Below are 27,038 nucleotides of genomic sequence, written 5' to 3' on the forward strand. Positions count from 1 at the left end.
TCTTCACTAAAGTAACTATCACAATACATATTTTAGGTTGGTTTGAGAAAATAAAAGATTTCTTGATCGTATATTGTAGTAGAACTAAGCATCAGTATTCCAAGATCTGTGCATTATTAATGACTTCAGAGGCTGGAGGGCTTTCTTTAACCATCAAAACATTAAGGACAAAATACCTGAAAGTCTTTAATGTACCTGTCTTTTTTTTTTTTTTTTGCATTGAGATACGTACCAAAAACTGAATAAATGACCAAAGCACATATTGATACAACCAGGTCATAAAAGACAGAAAGGACTTGGCTTTAGTAGATCTTTAATGCTTTGGGATGAGACTTCAAAGTTAATGTTTTACAGCAGAGATTTGCAGTAAGGAGCAGCAGGATGCAGCCGCATTCCATCCGTTTGGGGCCGCTTCGAGTTCAAGTGTTACTGGCAAAACGTGGCTCTTTCCAGGCGTTGCACTGGGACAAAGACGCTCTTGTCCTAAGTGGTGGTGGCTTCCTAGATTCTCCTCTCTTATGTTTTTCTTATTTATGTAACAATCGGGAAAATTCAGTTATAGATTAAGAGGAGATATGATCTAAGATGACATTAGAGTTCTGCAGAAATACTCCAGTTCTTGCTGCTGTGACATTTCAAAGACGTGTGAGCTCCAGGTTCTGTCAGACTCAAAGTCAATCACAGGGGCTTAAACAGCTGGATGGAGAAGAGTTTCAGCCTGCGACTGGAAGGCGGGAAGGGTGTGAATCAATCAATACAAGAAAAAAGCGTATAACTTGGAGCTTCCTTGAGCGGTTGCTTCAGGGGTGTGGTGAACGGATCTAATGGTTTCCCAGGACAGGGAAATCCTGCTCGTGGCACGTGCTCCTGCGGCCTCTCTTTGATTTAGTGACTTGTATTGTTTTGCAAAGGAATGGAAAAAACTGTGTAGGTTTCTGCGGGGTAACTGAGCGGGGTCATCGTGTGAGGGTCCAGCGAGCAGCACAGTGAGCGCGGCGGGAGCAAACGCTGCCCCTGCCCCGGCTGCTGCTCCGGAAACCTCGGGGGTCGCCTCCTGGAGGGGTCAGTCAGTGCCTAATGGGAGGTGATCCGCGTGTCTAGATGCAGGTCACCACAAATTGATGAAAACGAGCAGTTCTTCATGACTGTGAGCAGGCTGGCTTTCAGTGGGCTTCAAAACTGGTTACTTCACCAAAAAAATCACTCTCCTGGCTTTTGCGTTACTTCTCTGCAGTCATTTCAAACTGTGTTTCACCAAATATGTATCATACAGAATATTGCTAACTAGTCATCATTTATCTATAGCTTTCTGATTTGATTTTAATTGTGAATTCTGTTCTCTCCTATGGCAGCACAAAAAAGCGTTCCCTTTAGAACACAGAAAAATTCAACCTCCGAAAATGAGGAAATCCTTCCAGAACTCACAAAGTTCATTCAGTCTCTACATTTTGCTTTAATCCAGTCTCGTAAAGACACTACTGCAGATTTCAATGCTGTTGTGGAAAAGTATATCAATGAGTATTTGAAAAGATGCTGTTTTGGCTCTGGAAGATATAGAGAATTTGTCTTATATCAGTATCAGTCACGGTTGGATGACAAAAAATTTCTTTATGCTGCTCCAAAAAATAAATCTCATATTGACAGCTGCTTGCCGAACTATATTTTTGGTTGTGAGGCCTATCAGCTGCCTGTTTCCAGAGCTAAGGAGCTGATGGAGGGAAATCGGAAACTTCAGCAGTTCAGTCCCATCTCCGATTATGAGGCCCCAGAAGGAGACTCTGCTTTTGCCAACACAAAGAGCGGGAGGAGGATCCGTGCAAAATATGAAGCTGCTGCTGCCAGGCAAAAATGTTGTCATTTTGGAGATTACGATCCCGATAGGCTCAAAGAACTTATCAACTTAATCCAGTGCAGGAAAAAAAACGCAGGTGGAGATTCTGATCCTGAAGACGTTAGAAGTAAAAGTGGCCTGAAAAGGAAGCTGGATAAACAGTCCGAAAATTTACGGAAATACTTAAGAATGAGTGAATCTTCAGACAGCGGTTGTCAGTATGAAGGTAAGAAAGTCTTCAGCCTTCCTCTTTCAACATTGTCATTCGAAGCACACTTCATCTTTATAGATGGGATGCGTTTTGCAAACTGTGGATACCCTGTGTAATACCTGATACATTTGGATTGAAGGGGAGGGTTAAACTTCTAAGCATGAGCAGAATGAAGTTTTGAAATAGCCAGTAACGTGTAGTAGGACAAAGGAAAATGTCAGAAACGTTTGTGTGCTGTAGGAATTGATGCTAAAGAGTCAGACACTGGGTATGTGGATGTGTTTTGGGGGATCTGGTTTTGCCTTTTATTTTAAACCTTATTAACAGATTACGTTTCCCTTGCTCCCCCTACTCTAAGGGGGCAGAACCTTGGACTCGCCTCACTCTAGTTTCTCACTTAACGCTGGTCTCGGTGGCCACGATACCGACCTGAGGCAGCAAGACGTGGCCGACCCTGCTCTGACCGACCCGCACGGCCTCATTAAACTGCTGTTGGAAACACTGGCTAGTGCGGGACACTTGGATTCATCGTTGGCACGGTCTGTAAACCAAGCTTTAGGATTAAGCACTGATGAAATTGAAGAGGATATGAGGCAAAAATATGAATATGAATCCATTCCAGCACAGGACATAGATGATCATGAGCTCCCCAGCACTGCTCAGGCTGAGAACGTGGCCTTTAGGGACCCGCAGAGCCCCGTGCTGCTGGACGACGCCCTGTGCCTGCCCTACCCCGTGGATGTCGATCTGCGGCTTCCCACTAACGAAGCGGGCCTGGAACACGCGCTGCACTTAAAAGTAAGTGAAACTGCCACGGGGGTAGGTGCTGATAATGAATAAAAATGGGACTGAATGAAAAAATTGCTGTTATTTTTCCTAGGTGAGCGTAACTAAGCACTAACTTTTCTGTGAAAAAGCTTTTCTGTTTGGTAGAACTGTGTATGGAGATTTTCTTAACTGTGAGATGTGCGTTCCTGGTTCTTTACCCTTTTTGTAATCAAATAATAATTAAGAATACCCGGAAGCTGGAAAGCAGCCATGGTCGGTCTTCCTCGCTAGCTTTACCGTGTGTGTCATGCAGCCCCTGCAGCAACCGACAGCAAAACTTGAGTCCTTTTGACGTTGAGGCTGTTTTTTCACGTTTGCTGGGACCAGCGCCGTGCACTTGTGTTTGTCTGCTGTCGCTCGCAGAAAAACGACTCTGCTCTGGCTCTCCCCTTGCTCACGGCAGTGGGGTTTTAGCAATCTGCGAAGCTGCTGCATGGAATAAGGAGAGCGTTACTGTGGCAGCTCGCGTGCTGCCCTCCATCCTCCTCCTCCTTCGGGGTGTCGAGGTTCGCTGAAGCTGAGACACAGGAAGGAGAGATTGGATGGATCCCCATCGCAGTCGCTGCCCGGCTGCTGCTCTTCCCGGGGTAGGTTGGCAGGCAGGAGCTGCTCTTACGTCTGCACTCTTGGCAGTGGTTGCAGGACAGGCTGTTAATAACTGTACGACATACTGGTTGTTCTGGGAGCTCTGCTATCGATACTTCTACACAAAGCCCCGTTTCAGAGTCATGAAGCGGGAAAGAGTTTGTCCTACCTGTAATCTCCGTGCTGTTTTGCTTGTACCCATCTGGAACACGAGATGAAATTGGATTGTTCAAGGGCTTAATATGATACTAATTGCAGGCAGTTGCTCAGTAATGCCAACACCTCATGGCTTCAGCCAGCTCTCCAGACAACAGCCTGGAAAAGGCTCAGTGGACACTTCTCCACATTTTTGCCCCCCCTTTGCCTCCCTCCCTCCCTGCCCCACCAGCCCCGGTGCTCCCTGGCACCTGCTCTGGCCTGCCCTGGTTACTGCCGGGCCACCAGCAGACACGGCTCTCGGGGAGGAGCAGTCAGGTAAATGCCGCCGATAAGCACCTCTTGTAAATATTTCCAGGTTTGACTTGATGGCCAAACTGCCCACGTGCTGCTGAACTGGGGTGTGTTCTTACTGTCGGCTGTTTGGCACGTAAAGGCTTGATAGCTACCAAAAGTTCTGAGCTGAGAATGTTGACTGTCTTTTAGGAAGCAAGCACTGGAAGTGTGAGTAGTTTTGAAGACTACAGTCCCTGTCCCAGCACACCGGTCGAACACGGTTATCGCCGGCAACATTCCAACTCCAATAACGTAGGAGAAAGTGGAATGCACTGGAAACTTATTCCAATTACAGGTAAGGTGGGTCTAACTCTTGTGTTGCTTCCAACGGCGAATGAAAACATGTTCTAAAGGTTTGTATGTTCATAGGTCCCGTCCTTGGGTCCCGTGTTGGGACACCTGCATGTAGCCAGCCTGTGTGGTTGTTTATGACAGTTGATTAACAGAAATCTGCTGCATTATTTGTGTTCTGCTTTTTGACCAAACTTTGTATTATTCTGCCGTTATATTTCTTGCGCTCATGTACCAGCAGACAGTAACACTTGAGTCTTTCAATTTAAGTTGATTACAACTGTAACTCTGTTTTATAACCATGTTTTGGAGGTTTTAGTGTATGAGTTGTGTATGACTTTTCAAACGCAAGATGGTGATGATGATTAACTCTTCCTATATAGGTCTGAAATCACCAGAAGAACCACCGGTGTATTTACCGCCAAAGGATGCCTGTCCTAATGACCCCCGCGTAGTCAATCGACAGAGAAGTTCTGATTATCAGTTTCCGTTCTCTCCATTTTCAGACACACAAAAGGGGACAGTGGAAGATGGACTTTATACAGGACAAGTGGAGAAACTTGAAGATCAGTGTGGGCTAACAGATCACCCTTTTACAGCTAAGCATTCCATTAGTGCAATAATAGAGACGACACTATTAGAAGAATATAATCTCTTTGCAAGAAAGATCCAAGAAATTTTGCAGCAAAAGAATATAGCGTATGTTAGTGGTGTGTCCACACCGGTCTTCTCCGCCCGAGAGAGGATCACGAGACTTTCTGAATACATGTGTTTACAGGCATCAGAGGTTTCTGTCCAAGAATACATAGAGACACTGAGCGAAAAGCTGAACAGTGTTATTTTGTCGTCGTCGTGCATCAGGCCTAGTCCAACGCTTTATTCCAGTCCCGAATCGGCAGAGGCGGCGAGTGCCGCGCTGAACCCCCCGCCGGGCGCGGTGCCCGCGGGCAGGGCCGAGGCGGCAGCGCTGGCGGAGCCGCTGGGTCATAGCGCGGTCCAGGACCCGGGTTTGAGCGAGCAGCGTTTGTCGAGCGCGCCCGCGGCGGAGGAGCACGCGGATCAGGCCGATGTTAAGATGGAGGACGCGGTGATGCCGGATCAGAGCTCTGCCAGCCCCGGTCTGGCCGAGCCACCGGAAAAGACTCACAAATCCCCAGAGAACGTAAACCTTTCCACCCAACCGGCCTTTTCTGATCTCATAAGCCAGTTAAAACCTGAAGTATTTAACAGTTTGGTCAAAATTATTAAAGATGTGCAGAAAAACACGGTGAAATTTTATATTCATGAAGAGGAGGAGAGCGTTCTCTGCAAAGAAATTAAGGTAAGTATGTTCCAGTTCAGCCTCTCTACGCTGTTACAATAGATTGCTTTCCAAATCGGAAGGTGTAAAACTGACCTTGCAAACGGCAGGTGGTCTAACCCTCGCTTCAGAAAAGGGTGACTTGTGAAAGCAGGCCGCCCTGTCCCAGCGCTGGAGCTTATGTTCAGTTTTTACATCAGTGTTTTGCTTATAGTTGGCAAGAACAGGCTGTAGTTCAGTTCTTTCTGAAGATCCACCCGGGGGTGACTTACAGAATAAACATAACGGGCAAAAATGGGATAGCTCACCGATTTAGAGTATGTGACAGGTTGATGTGTGTGGGTTTGGGGGTTTTTTTACCTTCTCTAGTTAATAGTACAGGTGGCTTTGTGGGGTTACGGTTCTTCTGTATTTAAATGTGTAAGATGAAAGTGAAATAATAAAAACTCGTGCGTTTTTGGTAGCCCGTGAGCTGGCTGCTGATGTGCGGTGCTCTAAGTGACCCACGTGCTCACACAGCCGGTTTCTGGTGCTGCCCCCACCCGTCTGATCCGACGTGGTCGCTGTGCAGGGTTTGTTTGGGCTGAAATAGTTACGATTTCATCACCATCCTCTCTTTGTGTGGTGTCAGGAATATCTTACGAAGTTAGGGAACACCGAGTGCCATCCCGAGCAGTTCCTGCAGAGGAGAGCTGCCTTAGACAAACTGCTGATCATCATCCAGAACGAAGACATCGCCAACCTCATCCACAAGGTATTTCACATCAGCACGTCTGTAACTAAAGCCCTCGGTAGCACGCGGGGAGCCGAGCTCCTCCACAGCCAGGTTCTTCCCCGGCACAAGGGAAATGTTCTTGAAAAAAGCACCTCCCAAAGCAAGAGAAATAATAATTTGAAAGTGTGTTTTGAAGCGTGATATTTGGTATTAGTAAGTAGGAAAGTTTTGTAGTTACTTTTTTTGTTGCATGATCTTGGGCGTACATCTCTGATTTGTAACGGTTTTAAACAGATACCCGGCTTAGTGACTTTGAAGAGGCTTTCGTGTGTCAGCTTCGCCGGCGTCGACAGTCTGGACGACGTGAAAAATCACACGTACAACGAACTGTTCGTGTCTGGTGGTTTCGTTGTGTCGGATGAATCCGTCCTGAATCCAGAGTCGCTCACCACAGGTCAGTGTGAAACTTCCCCACGCACACCCAGAAAGCCGAACGTTGTAGTGCGAGAGGTGCCGCTCTCAGCCGGGGAGGAGTCACGGCTTGCCGTTTTGGTGAGGTTTTCTGAGAGCTTCAGCTAATTCAGGCACTCAGGTATCTCAGTGGCCTTTCCAGAGAACGTGTTTCTGGGGAACGTGTGAACTTGAAGATCCTGGCTTGCCGAGTTTGGGTTGTGTAGTTTTGTATTTGGAACATTTTGTTCCTTACTGCTCAATCCACAAATACGCTAGAAAACCCAGACTTGTTCACTTTCCCTTTATTTGAAATGGAATAGTTAACAAAGTTACCAGTTTTTTAAATAGATATTTTAGCAAGACAGACCACATATGTGTGAATTCAGCTTTTACATAAGCAGATACCACTGACCTACACAAAAGTGACTCCATTTTGGAATATTGTTGGCTGATCCGCTAGGAACAGAACCTGAAGCACCAGGCTCCTGTTCCTCACTGTAACCGTACTTTGAAAATGGAAAGCAGCTTGAGCTGGACACCAAAGTGGTGTTTTCAGTCTGTGTACCACACAGTCTAACTTCAGTATCTCCACAACAGATAAACTAAAGGAGCTGTTGAAGTTTTTGGAGGGTCTCAGTACCCCAGATGGGAAGTGGCAGTGGAAAGTCCACTGCAAAATACACAAGAAACTGAAGGAGCTGGGCAGGTAAGTTGTGTTTTTCCACTACCAGCCATTCCAACACCTCAGCATTAATATCGTCTTCAAAACCCAGTGAAGTAGGACTCAGTCTCATGTTTGTATCTTGACTTACCTGATTTAAGGTCAGTCTAAATATTCGAAGGGTCTTTCTTCCCGCGCCAGGATGAACACGAACGCGCTGAACCTGCTGAGCCTCCTCAACACCTACCAGAAACAGCACCTGGTTGAGATTCTCTCGTACCACAATTGTGATTCGCAGACTCGAAACGCTCCAGAATTAGACTGTCTGATCCGGCTCCAGGCACAGAACATACAGCAGAGACACGTTGTCTTCTTAACAGGTACCCCCCAAGCTCACGTGTACTTCTGTCTTTGGAGAATAGGTGCTAAATATTAATACAAAATCTCCCTTTATGTATTTAGAAAAGAATCTCAAAACACTTTCAAGTTACGTTGATAATGGGATAGTGGTTGCTACTGTTGATGACTTTATGGAAAATTTCAAAAGCCTCATTGGGTATCACAACTCGGTGACTGAAGAGAACCCTCCTGCGGGCCAGGCTCACCCGAGAGGATCAGGTAATAGTAAACACGCTTATAGGCTCGTTAGCTAATGAGATGTGTGGGGTGGAGGTCCTTGAAATGGCCTTTCCTCCTGTAGCCGAGCACTGCAGACGGCAAGGAAACCCCAACTCTCAAGCTACTCTTTCTTTTCTTTAAATGATGGGGGAAAAGCAGCTGGGCTGAGCACGGAAGGAGCTCTTAAATGCAGAATTCTAGGTATTCACGCAAGTTAGACATGTGCCAAGTGATGTAACCATCTGTTCTCAGGAAGAGAATAGATTAATGCTAGCTTGTTAAAACGGGAACGCAAGGACTGAGATGTCAGTAATTGTGCTGCTTGAGTTGTCTGATCAAATCCTCACCTGCTGTACAACTTTAGATGCTGTTTTGACATTAACCCCTTTGGAGCTGGGAGTTGGGATTTCCCACACTAAACACGAGCAGAAGCTTTTAGCATCGGAGTAACTGGACACACACAGAGGGTTAAGTGTGCATGTTGAGTAAGTGAACAGAAGACCAAGACTTAAGGGATATTGGACTTGCAGACCTGAAGCGTAACTCTGTGAGTAGCGTACGGCTTTTCTAACCAGACTTTGTATTTCAATAGGATAGGACTTTCTCTCTTTTTTAATGTAGTTCTTGTAGAAAGTGATGAAAAGGATGAGGAGGACATGTCGCTGGATTCGGGGGATGAAACAGCACAAATAGAAATCTGCAATGATGCCTCCGAGCCTCACGGGGAAGCTCTGCAGCCAGAGGCCAAGGGCTCCCACGGAGCAGAGGCCAAAGAACGCGGCTCGTCGGTGACAGCGTCACCTCCTGACGCACAAGTCGCCTCGATGGAAACTACTAAAATGGACGTGAAAGAAATACACCCAATTACTCCGGTTTCTACAACGTGCTCTGCTGAAGGAGAAAAACCCACCTCGGTTGAACAAACTCCTTTCAGTAACTTCCAGGCCTACAGCAGCCAGCTGAACATGTCCCATCGCTTCAGCCACTTCAGCGTCCTCACCCACCAGACGTTCCTGGGCACAACGTACCGAACTTCTGCCGCCGCGCACGCCCAGGACGGCGGCAACTACTTCCTGTCCGCCTACAGTCGGAGCGTGGGCGCGGACGCTCCTTGTGACCCTTCCAGGCCACACTCCAACCAGAAATAACCTCTGAGGTTTCTTTTTCGAAGTTGCTCTGGACTTTCCTGTTTCTAAACTGGCAGATTAACAGTTTCTATTTTATTCCAGAACAAAGTTTCTTGTCCTTTATCTCAAACGTTTTCTTGTCTTATTTAAATCCTGATGGCCTGTACCTGTTGAAAGCATCTGAAAGTTGAAATAAATATATATATTTTTTAACATTTACTGTACTTGAATTATCTTGTTTGTTGGCACTTTTAAGTTTCTACATTTGTATTTGACCTGTACCTGGGTCTGTTTTAATGTAAAACCGAATGTTTGCCTAAAATATGTGAAACAATGAGGTTTTTTTTAACTGTAAGAGTATCCAAATCACTTTTCTTTACATAAATATCAAAACTTCTGTATTTATTTGACACGAGTTTTGTACAAGTGTTTTTACATAGCCCTGAGGCAGTGTAGTTATTTCAATGACTGCTGGATTTTGGCTAAATACCTCAGTTGGAGTTACCAATGGTGCAGTTCCATGACAAACAATAAACTCAGCTCTTGATGCACAAGGGACTTGCAAAGACGTGGCGTTGTCTGTGGTTTTTGTATTGTTTGCAAAGCACAACTTCCCTGCATGAACAGCAATTCTTTGGTGTCTAATTTTGGTTCTCCCTCTCATTGCAGCACCGAGTCATCCCATGACTTATCTTGCCACTGTAATTACTGTAATGAGAGAAGGGCAAAGCTGGATTTAATTACTACAGTAGTTCACTTTGCAGTAGAAAATAAATTAGAAAACCCCTCAATGCCCTGACACTTTACAATGATGATTACTGCTGCTTCCTTTTTTTTTTAATACAGCATTTAATTTGTTTATTAATCTTGGTCTGTTGCACATCTGTTGTGTTATAACCTGATTTTTTTTTCCCAGTGACTCTCTCTTAATTGGCTCATTCTGAACATCACCTGGAAAACAGCAGCTGCCACCCAGTAGCTGGGGTCACACAATGGCCCTTATTCTCTTGCTGGTTTTGCTTCTGCTAATGCTCCTGACTTCATGTTGTCCGAAGCTTTGGATTCTTTTTCTTGTTTGTAACGTGATTTTAGTGCTTTTATGGAGGATGTCGGGGTTAGTGCAGGTAAGTCAGCACTTCTGTGGTCCTGAAATCTGGGATTAGTTGAGTTAATATGCATTGTCTAAGCCTAAAAGCAATCTGAGCAGTTAAGTACAGGCAGTTTCATGTCGTTAAAAATACCAACCAGGTCTACCTGAGCTATTCATCTTTTTATTTATCAAAACACATGCACCAAGTTCTAAAATAACCCCAGTAATATTACAGTGTTTTGGTCGCTTATATTAATTGGACATACAAGACCATTCTAAACAAACACACGATCAGTTTAATGTATCTTAAATGTGAAAAGCAACGTGACCCTGTAGTCTATCAAAATTCACAAAATTTGAATCTTTGATAAAAAAGAGAGAGCTGGGTCATAATTTATCACAGTGGAAACGCAGCGCTGCGCCGTTGTGTGTCAGAACATCATCTGTACCTCTCAAAACGGAGACGTGAAGTTCTCATCCTGAGCCAGGGCGGGAATCAGAGCAGACTCCAACTCCTTCTGCTTCTGCAGGAGGCCCTGGAACCAGGGAAGGGAACAGCTGCCAATGCTCCTTTGGACTTCAGTGGATATATGGAGAGATACATATATATATATATATGTATATACACACTTTGTGCTTACCTGGCGTAATTCTGACAGTCCTTTGAGAATTGCTTGTTGTCTGTCTCTGATTTTAACGACATCAGGATTGAGCAGAGGATCTGGAACGTGATCAGAGCTGCAGAGCTGTCGTGGCGTTTGGCAAGAACCTGAAATGCAGATCAACCCGGTGAGCAAAGCTCCCTCACTGCTGCGCCAACACAGGACGTTTTCACAGCCTAAAGTCAGGGTTTGGTTACTATCAGATTACAGTCACTATTTTAAGTCAAATATCTCCAAACCCCAAATGTCTATATGATAATAGCAGAGATGTGCAAGCCTACTTCATCAAAGGTAAGCAGACAGAAAAGATGAACAAAAATTGTGTTGCTTTTTAGTTTGTTTTTAAAAACCTCTGTCTGTTTGAATAGTATTTGGTTGCACAGGCTTGCCGTACAGTGCTGACACACACCCGAGTTAGTGCAAAATTCAGTACAAGACAGATACCAAACCAATGGTAGCACTTTGGTACCATCACTTCTACACCAGCAGCTCCCCATCCGTTCCAGTACCGTTGCACGGGCGATGCTGCGGGTCGTGGGTGGAAGGTCTGGTCACTGGGGCGTCGGGATCCAGGTAATAAACCTCGTTTGTTCGCACGTAGGGAACGAACTGTGGGGAGGGGGCTCTGCCCGCCCTGGGGCTCCTCTCTCTTCTACCAGCGCTGTTGTGCGCCATGAAACGAGCAGCGTGGATCGGGTGTTGCTGTACCGGGTGCGATCTGTTCCTAACAGCTGGAACGGGCGGCGATTCGGATCTGTACAAAACAATATGGTTAAAGAAAAACCCAAACAATACTGCAGTGATGTGATTAATTTTCTCAAAGAGCAGAGAAAGAACCCTCAGAGGACTGGACTTTTGCTCATTTACTCTGCTTTTATACCTCTTGTGTTTTATACCTGCTTTTATAACTTTTATACCTCTTGTGTATTTTCAATAGTAGACAATTAGATGTATCTAAATTATTTTCCAAAAAATTTAAAATCAGGAAAAACATATATTTCCTTATTATTGTATTTATACATTTCGTTATTATTGTATTTATACATGTCATTATTATTGCATTTATACATGTCATTAATGCAGAGGACAGACATACCTTTCTTCCTTCAAATGATTCTTATGTACTTGCTCTTCCTAGGAGAAAAACAAGAAGGTCACAAGTAAAATAAAAAGCTCCATGTATCTTACATTCAAATCTTTAACTTTTCGAGACCACTTTGTTGTGAATCCCCAAGGACTGTCTGACCCCAGTTCAGGAGACAGGTGTTTAGCACAGACCCGCTAAATTAACCACCAGCCCATTGTTCAGAGCCAAGCGTTACCTTCCTGACTCGCTGGTCCTTGTGCTTCGGGTTTATTTCCTGGTGAGGTGAAGGGGACGGGTCTGAACATCCCCCCTTTTTCGGGCAGAGGTTCCCGGGGGCGTTTCTTTCCACCAGCTGCAGCAGCTCCATTTGCCGTCTCACTTTGTTTTCCGCCCTCTGTTTCTGTAGCTGTTTCGGGTACCTTTCCGAGGCTGGAATGTACCTTTTCTCAGGCTTCCTTATGTTCCAGTCAGGCCTCTTGCTGGATTTCTCTGAAGGTTTAATTTGTCTTTCTTTTCTTGCATATAGTTCATATAGATCACTGTAAATGCCTCCAGTCTCTTTTCCTGAAGTCCTATTTTTATCTATATTCTGCATTTCCTTCTGGTATTTTTTGCTGCTAGAGGGTTCTTGATATTCTATGGAAATATCAGGAGACCCACAACACGCAGCTCTTTCCTCAGCAGATTCGGTACACGCTGAAATATTGAAGTCATCTAAAAAATATATATATATTTTAAGTCCAGGTCTAAAGCTTTTAGAATTACTTGTTTGACTTTTGTTTGCGTGTCAATCTACCATTGTTAACTTTATTAAAAATGTGGTTGTTACAGTTTTATAATGTTTTTTTATTCTTTTGGATGTGGAAGACAATCAGGACCAGTAGAACCAAACTCAATACGGGGCAGGGGGGAACTGGAGAATGAAATCAAGTCACCGGAAAACAACATTTATGTAAAATGAAACTATGTTATTTTAAAATGTAGAATTCCAGAGTTATTGACAATGTTTCTGCCAATATTTTCAAGGATTTATCAGGAGCCCAGTCCCGCTCGATATCAAACCACGTTATGCAAACCTGTCAACACTCGCACTGAAGACAACTACAAACACGTGGTAATCGCAGCGAGTCATCACTGCACACAGGGTGACTTGAATCTGTAACTGGTAATTAACAGCTACAGGGAAATTAAGAGAATATGGTGCTATATCGTAATAGTCTTCCTTAATGTCCACCAAGAGTAAGTGAATCCGCGGGCTGCATACCTGTCTGCACAGCCGTGTCCTTCCGAGGAGAACGCTGCTGGGCCGCCTGGCTCTGAACGCCAGCAGGAAAACGATGACTCTGATGGGAAATGTCAGGATTACCATTTTCAAATTCTTTATCACCTAAAAAGAAATAAGGAAAATTGTTCAATTTAGTGACGTATGTTCCATTTAAACCATTATATCAAGTTGTCAGGCTACTGTGGTTTAGAATTCAAAGCGAGACTGAGAACTGGGCTTCAGATCCCAATACTCGATCTTTCTCACTGCAAGTCTAATTGATAAGTCTCAACATTCCCTATACATTCCTGATAATTTCTTTATATTTCTTCCTTAATGCAATACAGTATTTGAAGCTTACTAAAGTGCAGTATTCTCCATATGAGTTAACACTGGTATTTGTTTGGAAAGCTCTTTAAATAAGCTGAAATGAAAAGTGGTTCATGAAGCAAAGGGGCAAATTCTGCCCCGATGCAGAAGGGCAAACCAACCCAACGTCCCCACCGAGCATGAAAGACGCACACCTACCCCCACTGAGGTTCTTCTGCAGTCTGGAAATGTCGTGTCCCTTCTGCACCAAGTCTCGAATGCGCTGTTCTTGTTTTAATCTCTGCGCTAATTCTTGAGCTTTCTGCATTGCCTGATAAAGCTCATTTGTTTTAAGAGTCACGAGTTCCTTTAAAAAATAATATATATATATATATATTAATGTGACCATTTATTTTGAGACTAAAATTAATAGGATTATTTAATCTCCATGTAATTCTCAAGGTTTATGTGTATTCTTATTTTGAGTAAAGCCTTTTTGCTAAAAAAATCTCAACTAGTGGAGTAGATGCAATACACAACCTTCACGATTATAACAAAGAATTCAGAACCTCTGCTGTGCTAACAAAAAATGGATGTTTCTGCATTATTTAAAACTACAATTCCATTTTTGCAGTTCTTATCCATTTCTGTTCCTGTAAAGGCCCTTGTCCAAAAAAAGATACCTGTTAAACTCGTACCGTGTTACAAGTTTATTACATGAAGGAACTGATTCTGGTTTCAAATGTCCAAGTTTCAGACAGTTTTAGTTTTCAAAATGATGAGGCAACACCATTTTGAAACTGAAGAACAAGAGCCATTTTCCTCAAAACCCATTACAGACCATCTGCACTAAAGAAAATGCAAAAACCCCACCTCCTTTTGTTTTTGCCTCAGCACATCTTCTTCAAACTGCTGCTGCAATTGTGCTTTCTCCCGTGCCAGGCGCTCTTCTTCCTCTTGTTCTTCCCATCTTCTCTGCTCTTCCTCCAGCTGCTTCTTCTTCCGTTTTTCCTCAACCTGAGCCATTATTGCCTTCTAGGGATAACAGAAAACAAAGGAAAATTAAAAGATACAACAATCAAGGTATCATAATCTATATATTCATATACTTCCACCATATGTGTATAATAATTGGATTTGGACAAATACATTAGAATAATCGAGACATTTTCTTTCCACTTTGTTTCTTTTGATTTCTCACAAGAAAGGCAGCTGCCTTCCTTTCTTTTCGAGAGAACCACCAGCCCACTAAAGCAGTTTGAAATACCCAGAGACAAACACAAGTAGCTTTTTATGGTTTCAAAAATGCTTTTGTTTTTTCTTGTAAAGAAATGGTGGTTCAGTCCTGTAAGCTGGTATTGCTAGCAAATAACAGCCTGACCAGAACAGGCTCATTACATTTGTACTAAGATTTCCTTACACTGCGCCAGAGAGATCGTCATGCAGCGGTACCTGCAGTTAGAGTGCCACACAAGTCACGTAAATGACAATAAAGTAGATTAAAGATGTGATAAAAATGTAAAGATTCATGGGGTGCGCAGCTGTAAACATCAGTTCTCCTGACAACAGCGGAGACTGAAGAAAAAGCACACAAACCTACTAGAGCTCTAAAGAGTGCACTGTGCGTTTTTTGAGGCAATAATTCAGTTACAGAAATGCAATCATGTCTGTACAAGTATTAAAATGGTAGAGTCTTACTGAGTGAAATACCATTAAACAACTGGAAACGTGTAATCTGAAGCACTAAAGCACCTCACTGGATTCTCGTATTAAATCTCACGCTTTAGTCGTGACAACACTACCTTTCATCCTTTCTTCTCATTAAAATAGTGCCAGTAAACCAGAATTCTACCTGATGCTCCAACTGTTTCTGCCGCCGCCTGTCTCGCTCTTCAAGCTGGGCAGGGTCCAGGAGAGCTGTCATTGAACGCAGGAAACTAGGACGGACAAGCATGTAAGTGTTTTTAATCATAAGAAAATAATCATAAAGCCTTTCTTAGAATCAGTTAGATTGCAAGTAATAGTTTCATATTAAGGTTTTCCCATTGTATTAATTTACAATCATGAAACTCATTTCACTAAAGAACAAAGTAGTGTTATTTACAGTAGCTTTTAATAATGAACAATGGAAGCACTTGTGTATTTCAAAAGTGAAACGACAGGTGTTTCTGGAAAAAAGCAAAAGCCAAATGAATAAGATCCAAAGATGAGATTTAAAGAATCTTATTCTTTTTTTTTTTAAATTTCTGAGGAAGCCTCAGAGATGTGCTGGCCCAGACCGTAATCCTTAGGAAGCTCACCCACCTGACTTTCTGACTGTGTTCCAAAGCACCAGTTTTAGCAGCTTTTTCTGCATTTCCCACCTTTGAGGGCATGAGGTTGCCTAAAGCTGCAGGTGAAAAAGGGTGAACAAAAGCAGTCAGCTCCTTAGGGCCAGGGGACAGGCAAAGGCTGTCAGGCTGCTCTGGGTACCTCCCGGGGAAGGGGTGCTGCGCGTTAGCACTAAGCTGGTTCTTTACAGAATCAAAATGCATTGCCCATCTGTCATGCTCTTCAGCCTAAATAAATATGAAGCAACAACAACAGAAAAGGAAACGCGCTCAATTACACTGTTTCTGTAAGTATGGTTAATAAAACAGACAATACATATTCTGTAAAACAGGAACACTTGAAAAGTTCTGTTAATGTGGCTACAATACAGACAGTAGTTAAAGCCCTGAATGGGAAAACAGAAATATTTTCAGGGCCAGCCAATGAACAAACCCTTCACAGCTGTGTTCCCTTCACACTTAAAAAGCTCAATTTACAGAGGAAACTTGATGCCTCCAACAACTCAAGAAATGAAGAGGTTTCTGTTGTCTGCAGGTATGTGACTAACCCTAGCAACAAAGGATTTTTGGTTTTGGGGGGTGGGTAGGAAAGCTCTGTTCTACTATTACAAACTGTGGAATTAAAATGAAGGATTTCTGTCAAGAACTATGTAATTGCTGTAAATTCTTCAGTGGAGAGTAAAAACTGTAGCCTTTTAATCTAGAAGGCCACAGACAGTGAACATTCATATGTTTTGTTAACCACAATTCTTGTTAATTAATAATACAGAACACCCCACGGTTCTTATGCAATCCTGGGGTTAAAGCTGAGTACAGTAACTTAGAAATCTGGATTCTAGCAGTAGTGCAATCTCCCTGCACGTTCCTTTGCTTCAAAAGACGGTCTTTGAAAGAGTGTGACAGTATCAGGCTGTATAAGAATACAGACTGTTCCACTAACCTTAAAACTACTAATATAGTAGAAATAGTAACATGTAAGGGAAAGAAGTCAGCTTCTATAGGAAGAACCTCCAGGGGTAAAAGATACATTGACCAAGTTGGCCAATTGCGACAGTATTAAAAGTCTCTCCAGGTATCCCACCTGCAAAGCAATTGTAAGAGACCGACGTTCAACAGCCGGGAAAAAACAAAGGGTAAAAAAGGTAATGCTAATTTCTTCAATACTTTTTTGAGTGCAAGTGTTTAAAAGCCTTTCGTAAGATTGTACGTGTGTGCGTTTTATTTCTTGAGCGGGATGTGATCACCACTGTGATACACTGTAGTTGCCTATACTTGCCTTATCTCCTATATAGCAGTTATCTATAGAACATGTCTTTTTACAAAGTGTCTGGCCAGTGTCTCCACAACACCTTACAAACCCCAGAGCTTTCACACAATGGTGGGAAATAAACGAATATAGTAGTATCGGTGTTTTCCTCTCTGCAGCAAGCAGTCCAACACATCCCAGCAGATACGGTCTGTTCTCTGCTACCAAAATTCTGGAACAGCTGCTGTCTGAATGTTCAATCAGATTGTCCTATGGGCTTACAGTGAAAATCTGGATGTGCTACAAGTAGTTACACCTTTGTCCCTACTCCATTAGGTCTACAATTTCATCTTTTATTTCTTAGAACAAAAATGGAAAGAACAACTCATTCCAAAGAGTCCCTCTGAACCACAGGTACCTTTGATAAACTAAGTTTTTCTTCTATTTTTCGTAGCTTAGCTTCTTCCTTCTGTTTGTCCAGCTCTTCAAGCCACTTTTTCTGTTGCTCGTGCTTCAAAGCACTAAAAGGTCGTTCCTGTGGCACAGCTTCCTGAAATAAAAGAAGTGGTAGTCTCTTCCTTGGACAAAAGATTCAGTACCTCGTCTTGCCACATAATAGAGACTTGGCAGAAAACTCTGGCTTCAGGTGCTTGGTATAAGTGGCCAATTCTTCCAATGCATGGAAGTTTGTAACTGTAGCAAGTGTTTGACTGCTCCATAAAAATGCTTCAGTTGTTAGAAAGATGCTAAATAAGCCCATCTTTGAATACTATTCTAACTTGAGCCATCAGCTTCTCACTTCAAAAAACATGACTTATGTAATGAATAAAAATTGCCACCCTCTTGCTATGGTTCACTGCTCAGTCTGTGTTTCCAGTAGATTCAACATCATGATCTAATTAGTAGTGATTTGTCTCAAGTATATTCTACATAGTATCTGCTCTTCCTGTTTTTTAATGGATATCTGTATTTTTTAATGAACTCTAGTGGCACTGAGAACTTTAAACACCACCTGATGAAAGCCACTCTTCAATTAGTGCCTACTAACAGTAACTCAGAAACTACTTCTTGAACCTTCTACCATCAACACATTTTTTTAAAGTCTTATATTTGATAGGTTCCTGTTCTCTATTCATTTAATGCATACTCAAAAGCTAAATAACACTTCAGCTCACACCTCTAGTACTGTTCCTCACATAAGTCTTGAAAATGCTCACATCGCTATTTTGACAAACATTCAGACACAGTTCTCTACATAGAGTGAAAAGGTCTATACTGAATCCTCCTGACTTTAAAGAACTACTGAAGAGAATACATCTGTTGTCAAAAATCAGGAAAAAAATGCCGCACGCAATTTCAGATCTTACCCCTAAAACAAATGCTGTGAGGTTGGCAGCTGGAAAGTCCGAACTGAAATCTGCAGACTGCCCAGCTGGAGCACAGGAAACACTCAGTGGGCCCTGAGGAGCCTCTGTGGTGAAAGCAGCTGTACAGACAGAGTCTTCCCCAGGGGGAGTTACTGACTCAGCTGGAAACAACGTCTGCAAGTAAAGTGACAAGTCAGTTGTTTAAGATTTGATTTATTTAGTTCACCTGTTCTGTACTAAATAGCCTTCAACACCTGATAAACTTCTAGAAACTGCTATTCATTAAAACTTCAGTCAAAACTTGTAACCAAGCATCTCATATCCAGTATTTCTTAATTATGTAGATGAAAATAAATTCTTATGGGGCAGCCTGGTAACTATTCTAGGAATGTTGAATATGCCACAAAAAAGGCAATTTGCTGGAATAACTCATAGCATGTACAACCCTAACTTCTGTTTAGCAGTCATCAATTTCACTCATGAAGCAGTCTCATCTCATCTCTTTATCTGATGCTGTATTATCAGAGCGACAGCTGACTTTTTAAAAGGCAGTTTAGAGTAAAAGTCAAATTGCTATGCTTATTATGTTAGCAAATACATGTGGGAGCTCATGAACAATGTAAATAATTGTATAACCAGGCATTACATTTGAGACTGTTCCTCAAAACAGAACTGGACAAGGTTTATACCTTTTAGCTAGGAACCAATGTGGCAAGACAGGAATGGATTGTTCATGCTACAGAGATCTTAATTTGTGAAGATAAAAAGTGCAGCAGTAGGTGTGAAACAGGGAGTTTCAGCAATTCATGCCACGAAAGTGCTTAAAGTGACCCCTAAGACTGGATTCATACAATAAAATCTTGTATGAATTAGAACAGCTCTGGACCAGGGCTGTGGAAGCTGTGTGCTCATTAGTTTTAATGGATAGCCTTACCTTATCTGGATCAAGCGTTTCCACCTTCTCTTTATGGGCTTTGTTATTGTGGGGTTTTGCCCAGAAACATCCCACCTCTCCCTCCAAAGTTTCCTTCAGTTTCTTTTTCAGTGCTACCTGTTCATCTTTAAAAAAAAAGAAAACCCCACCTCTAGTCAGAGTTCCTAATACACACATGGAGCAGGTTATTTTTTTAAAAAAGGCAGCAATGCACATCTCCCCTGTAATTTTGCTTGTGAAGTGGACTGCAAGAGTAAGTAACCATTGACTGACCAATCAGCCTAAACATGACACTGCTAAGAGGATGGCAGCCGACTCTCTGCCCAGAGATGTAAAAGTAATTGGGGAATGTCTGAGAAGACTACGAACACTGAAGGCTCAATGTCCCAGGGGAAGAGGGAAAGCTAAGAGAAATAACTAAGTATTTAAATTCTCTCCATTTTATTATACCAGGCTTGGACTACTGTAATATTATTAAATCCAACAGAGCTATACATGGGAGCCACTGACAATGCAGAATCAAACCCTGAAACCAGGCAGCCTGCGCCTGAGTGGAAAACAAAACACTCCTGCATGTGAATCCTAAAAAGCTTCATTTGCCAGAGAGAATTTACTACTGCGCTTTGATTTTATGACAGAGATGCCCCTTGGTTGGTGATGGGACAGGGCTGCAAACTATTTTCATTTTGAATTGCAATTTGATACATTCAGTCATGCTTGTAGATCAGGGTCACACTTTGCCCATTAAAACAAAACAAGTTTATTTTTTTAATGACAATGGCTATCAACTACTGTCAGAATGTGATGACATCAGTGGCAAATAACTCCTACAATATGAAGCATAACTGAATATAGTTCTTGGATAATACTTATTTGGTTAAGAAGCATTTTTGCAAGAATTTATAGATAATCTTTGCATAAAATTTTGAAATTGAAGAATTTTAATCTGTCTGGGAAACTGGTAAAACTGTACTTTTCAATTTGTAGCAACTGCACCGAGTAAATTTAAAAGAGAGTAAGGAATACAAAATTTCTTGGCACTGAATGTAATAAATTTATGAAAAATATATTCTGTATATCGTAAGTACCTAATTCCTTCTTCCACTGGGTCTTTCTAAACTCTAGTAAGGCTTTCTCCCCTTCTCTTTCACCCAAGGTACTAAACATGTCAGCAGGTTTCCAGGAATCCTTTCTAGAGAAAAGAAGAAAAAAATAATTTGACCTAAAACCCTAATCTGTCCATTTTAAAGATCACAAATCCTTATTGGAGATACAATTTTTGTAGATAATAACACAGATCTACATACGTAACTTTCTGTCCTGGCTGTGGATGTCCTTCTTGTTTCCTGCTTGAATCGGAGTTAGTTTCATCTGGAACAGGTGAAGCTTCACAAGGTTTGTGAAGCAATGTTATACTGTTTATCTCTGATGCCTCATTAGTAGCTGTGGTAGAATACAAAAATATATAAATATATATATGACCATGAAACTTTCTTCAGCATTGAGTAAATACTTTGAAAACAGCAGAAAGTTGCGAATTCCCCACTGCTTAACGAAACTGTTTTCAGCCCTGCTTGTATAGTTAAGGCACGTAAGTTAAAACTTCACAGGGCATTTTTAGAATGTCAGACTTAAAATAACACTTATCCTTGGCTAAGAGCTCAGAGTTTGGGACTCAGTTGCAGTGTGTCTTATTCTTGGTGGCAAAGAGCTGATCCATAATGGCAAACAGTATTTTGTCTGAGACCATTAAACATAAGAGTAACATCTCTGCAGCCTGCAAATAAACTTTAATTATGAACTCAAAGTTGAGCTTTCACAGTCTGCTCAGTTTCCATGAAATTAACGCAACTATCAGTATCTTACCCATTTCCTCTTGCTTTTCATTATGAGTCTCACAAATGCTTCTTGTTCCTTCTTTTATTGTCATCAATATCTGCTGAAGCTGTTCTTGTGTTAAACATGCCACACTTCTGAGGTCTTCAGCTGACACACGCGGGGTTTGAGGTTTCTGTTTACTTTTTGTAACAACATCAGGATTCTCTGAATCAGGACACCTGTTTGTGCTGCCTCTTTGGAAAATCAAAGAGTGATCTCTAGTTGTGGTTTCACGCGGGGAGTGTTTAGTAACTTGCAGTTTTTCACCTTTTGTTGTTGATAAGCTTGACTCACTCCTTGGTTTCGTTAAGTTTTCCTGCTTGTTACCAGCATTTTGTGTGGAATGCAGAACATGCCCAGTATTCCTTAGTCTCGGGGCCTGCTTAGGTGCTCTGGCTTTATTACCCATCTGTTAAAGCAACAGGATTTCACCACATATTAGCTAAGGAAATAAAAATTGCATGGGTGACAAATGAAAACAAGATTGAAGCAACAAAGAAGTGTCATTTTTCTTCTCTGTTACATCAGTAGCAACTAATGAAATATCTTAATGAGTACTGGGAATACTTTGGAAGAGAATACAGCATGCAAATTTGAATATTTTAAAATGACAATATGAAAAACAAGTTTATATAGCACAACATTTAAAAGAATTAATAAACATTAACTGCCTTTCTTTGGTGTTTCTGAATCCTGGCTTCAAACAGGTATGTTTTCAACATACAACCAATATTATTTCAATCTGGATTTTTTCCCAAGTTTTATCATTTTCAAAGTCCTTGGTGTACACTTGTAATTATTTCCTATGTTTCGAGGCTTTTTTTCTGCTTTCTTTCCTGCCCCAACTCATCACATTCTAGTTTACTTGGGACAGACAACCTATATGACTAAAGTGGAACTTAAACATGCTTCAGGTCCCTATTTTACCAGAATCCCTTTAAGGTCTCTGAAAGTTCTGATTTATGTGATTTCCTGTGCTGCTGTAACTTCTTGGAAAAGTAAATTAAAGCATTTTGCAAAGGTGAAAGTAGTCACCGAATTCTGAATTCATCCTTTTTAACAGCTGTTACAACCCTGAGAAATATGTATTTATCTGTCATAAATATCATTGATTACAAGTATTTAGAGAGTTCAAATGTGTTCTCAAATTTCTGTGTTAACAAATTAACTAGTTAATTTGTGTGCTCAAAGAAAAGTCATTTTTGCACTTACCTTCGTTGCAGGTTTCGATTTATCTTTTGGGAAACAAATACAAACACATGAGAGAGAAGTATTTAATCACAACTTTCTCCTGAAAGACAATCTTGAGAAGTTAGTAAACTGTCATATTAATCTGATTTTTTTTTAAGGCTGGGGGAAAGTAGATTCCTCAGAATATCTGCCCCAACTAGATCAGTTTACTTTTTTGTAATTTCGGTATACACGTTTAAAAAGTATGTTGGAAAAAAGACTGGACCTATTTCAGTAACTATTTCCAGTTTTATACAGATCTAACAAAATAATTGTGCCAGTCTGATCTTGCCCTGTTTTTCATTCTGTTTCTCAGAGAGCCCTGTGGTAATAGCTTATTTTTGTTTGTTTATTGTGATTTTTCAGTTTGCTTTCTGTCTCACATTCTTTTGGGATAGTCCCTGTATTCAACCCCATCTGACTACATGATGATGTCTGTCTCCACCATTGACAGCCTAAAGAAACAATACTTGTGGAATCACACTATCTATTATTGTTGCCCTGAAACTGTCTTGTCTTTCAACACAAATCCTAGAGGATGCATAGAGGTGCAGTGGTCTCAAAAATAATATTAAATACTAAAAACAATAATAAAGAATATTATAATATTAATAGATGGGATGTGGTACTAAACACAAGAAATCTTGCACGTATGGCTAATGGCAAAGGGGAGAAAAATAGCTGGGATGATATTTTAGTGGAACACATCTGCTGGAAACAAAGCTGCTTCAGCTGCACTACGCAGTTACGGCTCTAGCAGTGGTTGTGGCACATTTTGCACTGGTACCACCTATATATTTTTCTTCCATTACCAATTAAAGATACTAGAGAACACTGTTCTTGAAGCCTACAAAACCCCACTGTTAACAGTTTCCAACCTAGATGAACATTTTAAAACTTGGGAGCATGCTGAGTTGTCCTGCAGAGCCAAGCACTAAATCCTGCACCGATAACGTTGCGGCGGTAAAGGTGTTCTGTGGCCATGTTTACCACCAGCATTCTCAAGCACTCAGCCCTCACCTGAGAAGGCAGAAGTCACTATTTTGGCTTCTTTCTGGCTATTGAGAAATTAAATAAGGTGGGCTTCTACGTGCTGTGCAAACACAACTTATCTGTGGAAAGGAGAAAGAAAAATAGGGTCTTTGCCTTCACAGCGGGGAGATGTACAACATGGATTGCTGGAGTGCTGCTTATGGAGCTGTTGTTTGGTTGGTCTCCTTTCGTTGTTGTTGGTAGGGGTTTCTTTGTAATTTTTGTTTGGTTTTGTTTTATTTTTGTGTAAAAGAAAAACAATTATCCCGAGTATTATAGCAGCTTAAGCTACTACAGAATAATCCTACTTTAGCCCTTAAGACTGTTAGTAGTATTTGACAGTGCAGAAAACTGAAATTCAGCAGTAATACAATTTGATGCAATTTTTGACACAATTCAAGTCAAGGAAGTGCTGTTTATGTCAGTTGTGTAAGCGTGTTAATTTCTGGAGAAGACTGCTTGTTCAAGGCTGGGTCAAAGTCAAAGATAATGCTTTATTTTGGAGCACCCTGGAATGTACCCTGGCCCTATCCAGCCAATGATGCTATTGTTGGAAAAAACTGAAAATCATAGTGTTGCTGTTTCCAAGGTGTTGCACGGTTTTGTTTCCAGTAGACTGGTCTTCCCTACTGACTCAAAATACCCCAAGACGCCTCATTAGACAGCTCTCTGGTAAATGCAGAATGTGAAATATAATTTAGAGGGCATTAAACAGAGAATGTATCCTGATTGCTATATAGAACAGATAGGGAAAGTGGACTTCTTGTAAAGAAACTTGACAAATCACAAAACCAGAATTTAATGTTTATTTATGAACATATACTGGAAAAGTCTATCTCAGGTGGTAGTAATGAGATCTGGCCTAAATACACTGCTTATTGAAATTTATAAAGATTGACTGCCAAATACTGAAGCTGCTTTAAAGTCAGAAATGTGACTGTAACTATGTAATTCTGTGTAATTTAAGTGGCAAGCAACTAGGCCTCTTTCTCCTTGGTAAGGTGCTATAAAGTTATAGAAATTATCAAGTTCTGCCAGTTAATATCTAATAGTACTTAATTTTTTTTATGAATGCAGAGAAAAGCTGTGAAGAGTCAAGACTATTTGCCAGCTTGTCGCCAGTGAACGGACTACTCAGAAGTTCAGTATCAACCTACTCTCCAGTATCAGGCTGGTGAGTAAGAGGACTTGAAAATGACAATGAACAAATATTCTTCCTAATCTGAATAATATTTCCATAACACTGTGTTTCATGTTGCTTGGATCTGAAGTTTTACTTCAATAAGCTTTAAAGATTACTTGAGAAAAATGATTTTTAAAAATACCAGAAGCAGCTAAAATTAGCCTGGGTTTTCCATCCAGTATTTCAGTTTCAAGCTTCAGTCCATCTCTGTAAAATGAGAGAGAAAGAGAGGGGGGAATCTGAGATATGAAGTCATGTGATAATGGTAAGATTTTTACATTAATAACAAGGACAATCTTGTAACAGTGTATTTATTGTTGGTCCAGATGTTCTTTCATATCCCAAGCTTCCCACGTTTGTGAGAAGTTACTTAATATAAAGAAATCAACAGGTCTTGAAGAGGGTGTATTTTTATTATAGATTCTGGAAAATTTTTCTTGCATGTTACAAAGTAGATGCTCCAACTGAAGGTGCCACTCTATATTGTCATACATAGCAACATGCCTGCCTCAAGGATTAAACAGGCCAACAATATAAACTGCGTGCTACAAAAAATGCTGAACAAGTCTGAATGCCAGCACTGATCACAAAGAGGGTCTGTATTCTGAAAACAGTCTCCAATTGTGCTTCCATGCAGAACAGTCCACGTTTCTATGTGGAACAAACGTTATTGTAAGGGTTTTTAAAAAAATAAGAAGTTGGCAGTGCTCAGGTGTATGAGTGCTAAGTATTCAAACACTTTTCTTCTTCTTCCATGCACTAATTTGAGAAAATCTAATATGATGATTAATGTTCAAAATAATGCTTATCTTCAAGCTCCCTTTCATTAAAATATATATATCTAACACACCTAAAGCTTGTATGCAACTTTCTAATTAAGACAGCAGCACAGAAGTGCCCCAAGTTGTAACCTGAGACCTTCAAATCACACAGGGCAGCTGAGCTGAGCCCAGCACCTGCTCGTCTCGCTCCGTGCTTTGTGTTGGTGGGAGGCAGCGGGGCTGCGAAAGGGGGCTCATTATATGAGTCAGACATTATATGACATAATTTTAATACATTGCATGAGCTATAAAACAAGAGATAGCACCTAAGCAGTCATGAGAAGCAACCTAAAGTCTACTAAGAAGTGATGATGCATTCAGTGTTCAAAGCTTGCTAGCTCTCTATCAATTTTACCCACACCTAGTACAAATTTTTAGTGTTTGCTCCTCATTCACCTGCTCCCTCGTCGAGGAAAAAAGAATTCATACTGCACTTTCTAGGCATTTGTCAGGAGCTCAGCAGAGGAGTAATGAGATGAACTGGTGCCTACATTAGGCTCTTATTGTGGTGCTACAGGTGTTACCATTTGAGTCTCAGACGAAAGGGTTCTTGGGAGTTTGTCTTTTTGTGAAGTTAAATTATAGCTGGTGCTTCTGAATTCTGTGTGTTCAGTTGGGGAGTCCTCTGGGTAGTATTACAGCAAATAATCACCCCCTAAACCCGCTTTCCAGAGCCCTTCCCGAGGCCTACACAGAGCAGGTTCTATCACCCCGGCCTCGCCGCGCAGGTCGTTCCGCCCCACAGAGCCCCGACCCGCCGCGCAGGGGCAGGCCGGGCTGCTCCCCGGGCAGGGCCGCGTCCCAGCCGGCAGAACCGGCCCCGCTGCCAGCCCGGCGAGCCCCCTCACCCCTCCTCACCCCAGGTTCATGGCGCGGCCCTCGTCCCGTCCGTCCTCACCCCAGGTTCATGGCGCTGAGGAGACGCCCGCGCATCCCGCGCTCTGTGTACAGCGGTTGCCGGCCCCGCGCAAGGAGCCGGGAGGCGATAGGCTCTCCGCGCAGCCAATGGGATGCTCGCACACTGCGTGGTGCGGGGCCTTGTGGGCAATGGAGTCCCGCGCCCGGGACATTCGGCGTTTGGTCGCATTCAATAAAACGCTTCGGAGCCAGTTTGGATCTTTTACTATTCGAGATGGCACTTAAGCTTATGAATAAAGCCAAATGCTGCCCGAAATCCTTCATTTCGAAGGAGTGTCCGCTCCTCACTCACCTGCTCCCTTGTCGAGTTAAAAATAATTCCTACTGCGCTGTCTATGTGTTTGTCAGGAGCTCAGCAGAGCAGTAATGAGGTGAACTGGTGCCTAAATTAGTCTCTTTTTGCGGTGCTGCAGGTAGACTTGTCTTGAATAGTGTTCCTATTAGATGCGGTTAATAAATACACATTTATAGATAGAATCCTGACAGATGTAGTTAATTTTGTCTAGTCAAAGGTACCATATATATATATAGGGATGGATTCTGTAGCGCTTACTCCAGCTGCCAGTAATAGAAGT

At 41.9% G+C, this 27,038-nt stretch overlaps 2 protein-coding genes across 14 annotated transcripts in view; one reads left to right on the top strand and one right to left on the bottom strand.

Annotated features, from left to right (window-relative positions):
* Window positions 1–9,680, top strand: part of TASOR (transcription activation suppressor) — a 22,261-nt gene extending 12,581 nt beyond the window's left edge. For 3 of the 5 annotated variants that reach the window (XM_005509009.4, XM_065075791.1, XM_005509007.4), the window contains 10 exons: window positions 1,353–2,057; window positions 2,401–2,840; window positions 4,098–4,242; window positions 4,622–5,559; window positions 6,170–6,292; window positions 6,548–6,707; window positions 7,304–7,412; window positions 7,569–7,747; window positions 7,830–7,985; window positions 8,607–9,680. In XM_005509009.4, coding sequence (XP_005509066.2) covers window positions 1,353–2,057; window positions 2,401–2,840; window positions 4,098–4,242; window positions 4,622–5,559; window positions 6,170–6,292; window positions 6,548–6,707; window positions 7,304–7,412; window positions 7,569–7,747; window positions 7,830–7,985; window positions 8,607–9,133 — 3,482 coding nt within the window. In that variant the 3' untranslated portion in view covers window positions 9,134–9,680. Of the gene's footprint in view, window positions 1–1,352; window positions 2,058–2,400; window positions 2,841–4,097; window positions 4,243–4,621; window positions 5,560–6,169; window positions 6,293–6,547; window positions 6,708–7,303; window positions 7,413–7,568; window positions 7,748–7,829; window positions 7,986–8,349 lie in introns of all 5 variants that reach the window. The other 2 variants (XM_065075792.1, XM_065075793.1) reach the window with 2 other exon arrangements.
* Window positions 9,483–26,556, bottom strand: CCDC66 (coiled-coil domain containing 66). 9 transcript variants are annotated; one of them, XM_065075795.1, is made up of 20 exons: window positions 26,404–26,556; window positions 24,867–24,931; window positions 22,492–22,514; window positions 21,268–21,688; window positions 20,709–20,844; window positions 20,490–20,593; window positions 19,402–19,526; window positions 18,468–18,641; window positions 17,519–17,650; window positions 15,829–16,082; window positions 15,377–15,461; window positions 14,398–14,559; window positions 13,744–13,891; window positions 13,216–13,338; window positions 12,187–12,665; window positions 11,961–11,998; window positions 11,374–11,618; window positions 10,844–10,971; window positions 10,652–10,738; window positions 9,483–9,820 (listed from the first exon to the last, which is right to left on the bottom strand). In XM_065075795.1, the coding sequence occupies exons 1-19, from the start codon at window positions 26,412–26,414 to the stop codon at window positions 10,655–10,657; spliced, it is 2,937 nt and encodes a 978-aa protein (XP_064931867.1). In that variant the 5' UTR covers window positions 26,415–26,556; the 3' UTR covers window positions 9,483–9,820; window positions 10,652–10,654. The 9 variants fall into 9 exon arrangements, with proteins under 9 accessions (XP_064931867.1, XP_064931866.1, XP_064931871.1 ...); XM_065075794.1 differs by having other exon boundaries at window positions 26,444–26,526; XM_065075799.1 differs by having other exon boundaries at window positions 22,492–22,570; window positions 26,444–26,514.
* Between the last annotated feature and the right edge of the window lie 482 nt (window positions 26,557–27,038).

This window comes from Columba livia, chromosome 10 (genome assembly GCF_036013475.1).
Source record: "Columba livia isolate bColLiv1 breed racing homer chromosome 10, bColLiv1.pat.W.v2, whole genome shotgun sequence".
Lineage (NCBI taxonomy): Eukaryota > Metazoa > Chordata > Aves > Columbiformes > Columbidae > Columba > Columba livia.

Excerpts from the sequence above, each read along its gene's own strand:
- CCDC66 (XM_065075794.1), bottom strand. The coding sequence starts at position 26,478 with ATGCGCGGGCGTCTCCTCAGCGCCATGAACCTGGG. Across the intron at positions 16,083-17,518 it reads AAAAACTTAGTTTATCAAAG|GCTGAAGAGCATGACAGATG; the intron begins GTACCTGTGGTT and ends ATATTTATTTAG. Across the intron at positions 11,999-12,186 it reads AGGACCAGCGAGTCAGGAAG|GAAGAGCAAGTACATAAGAA; the intron begins GTAACGCTTGGC and ends TTTTTCTCCTAG.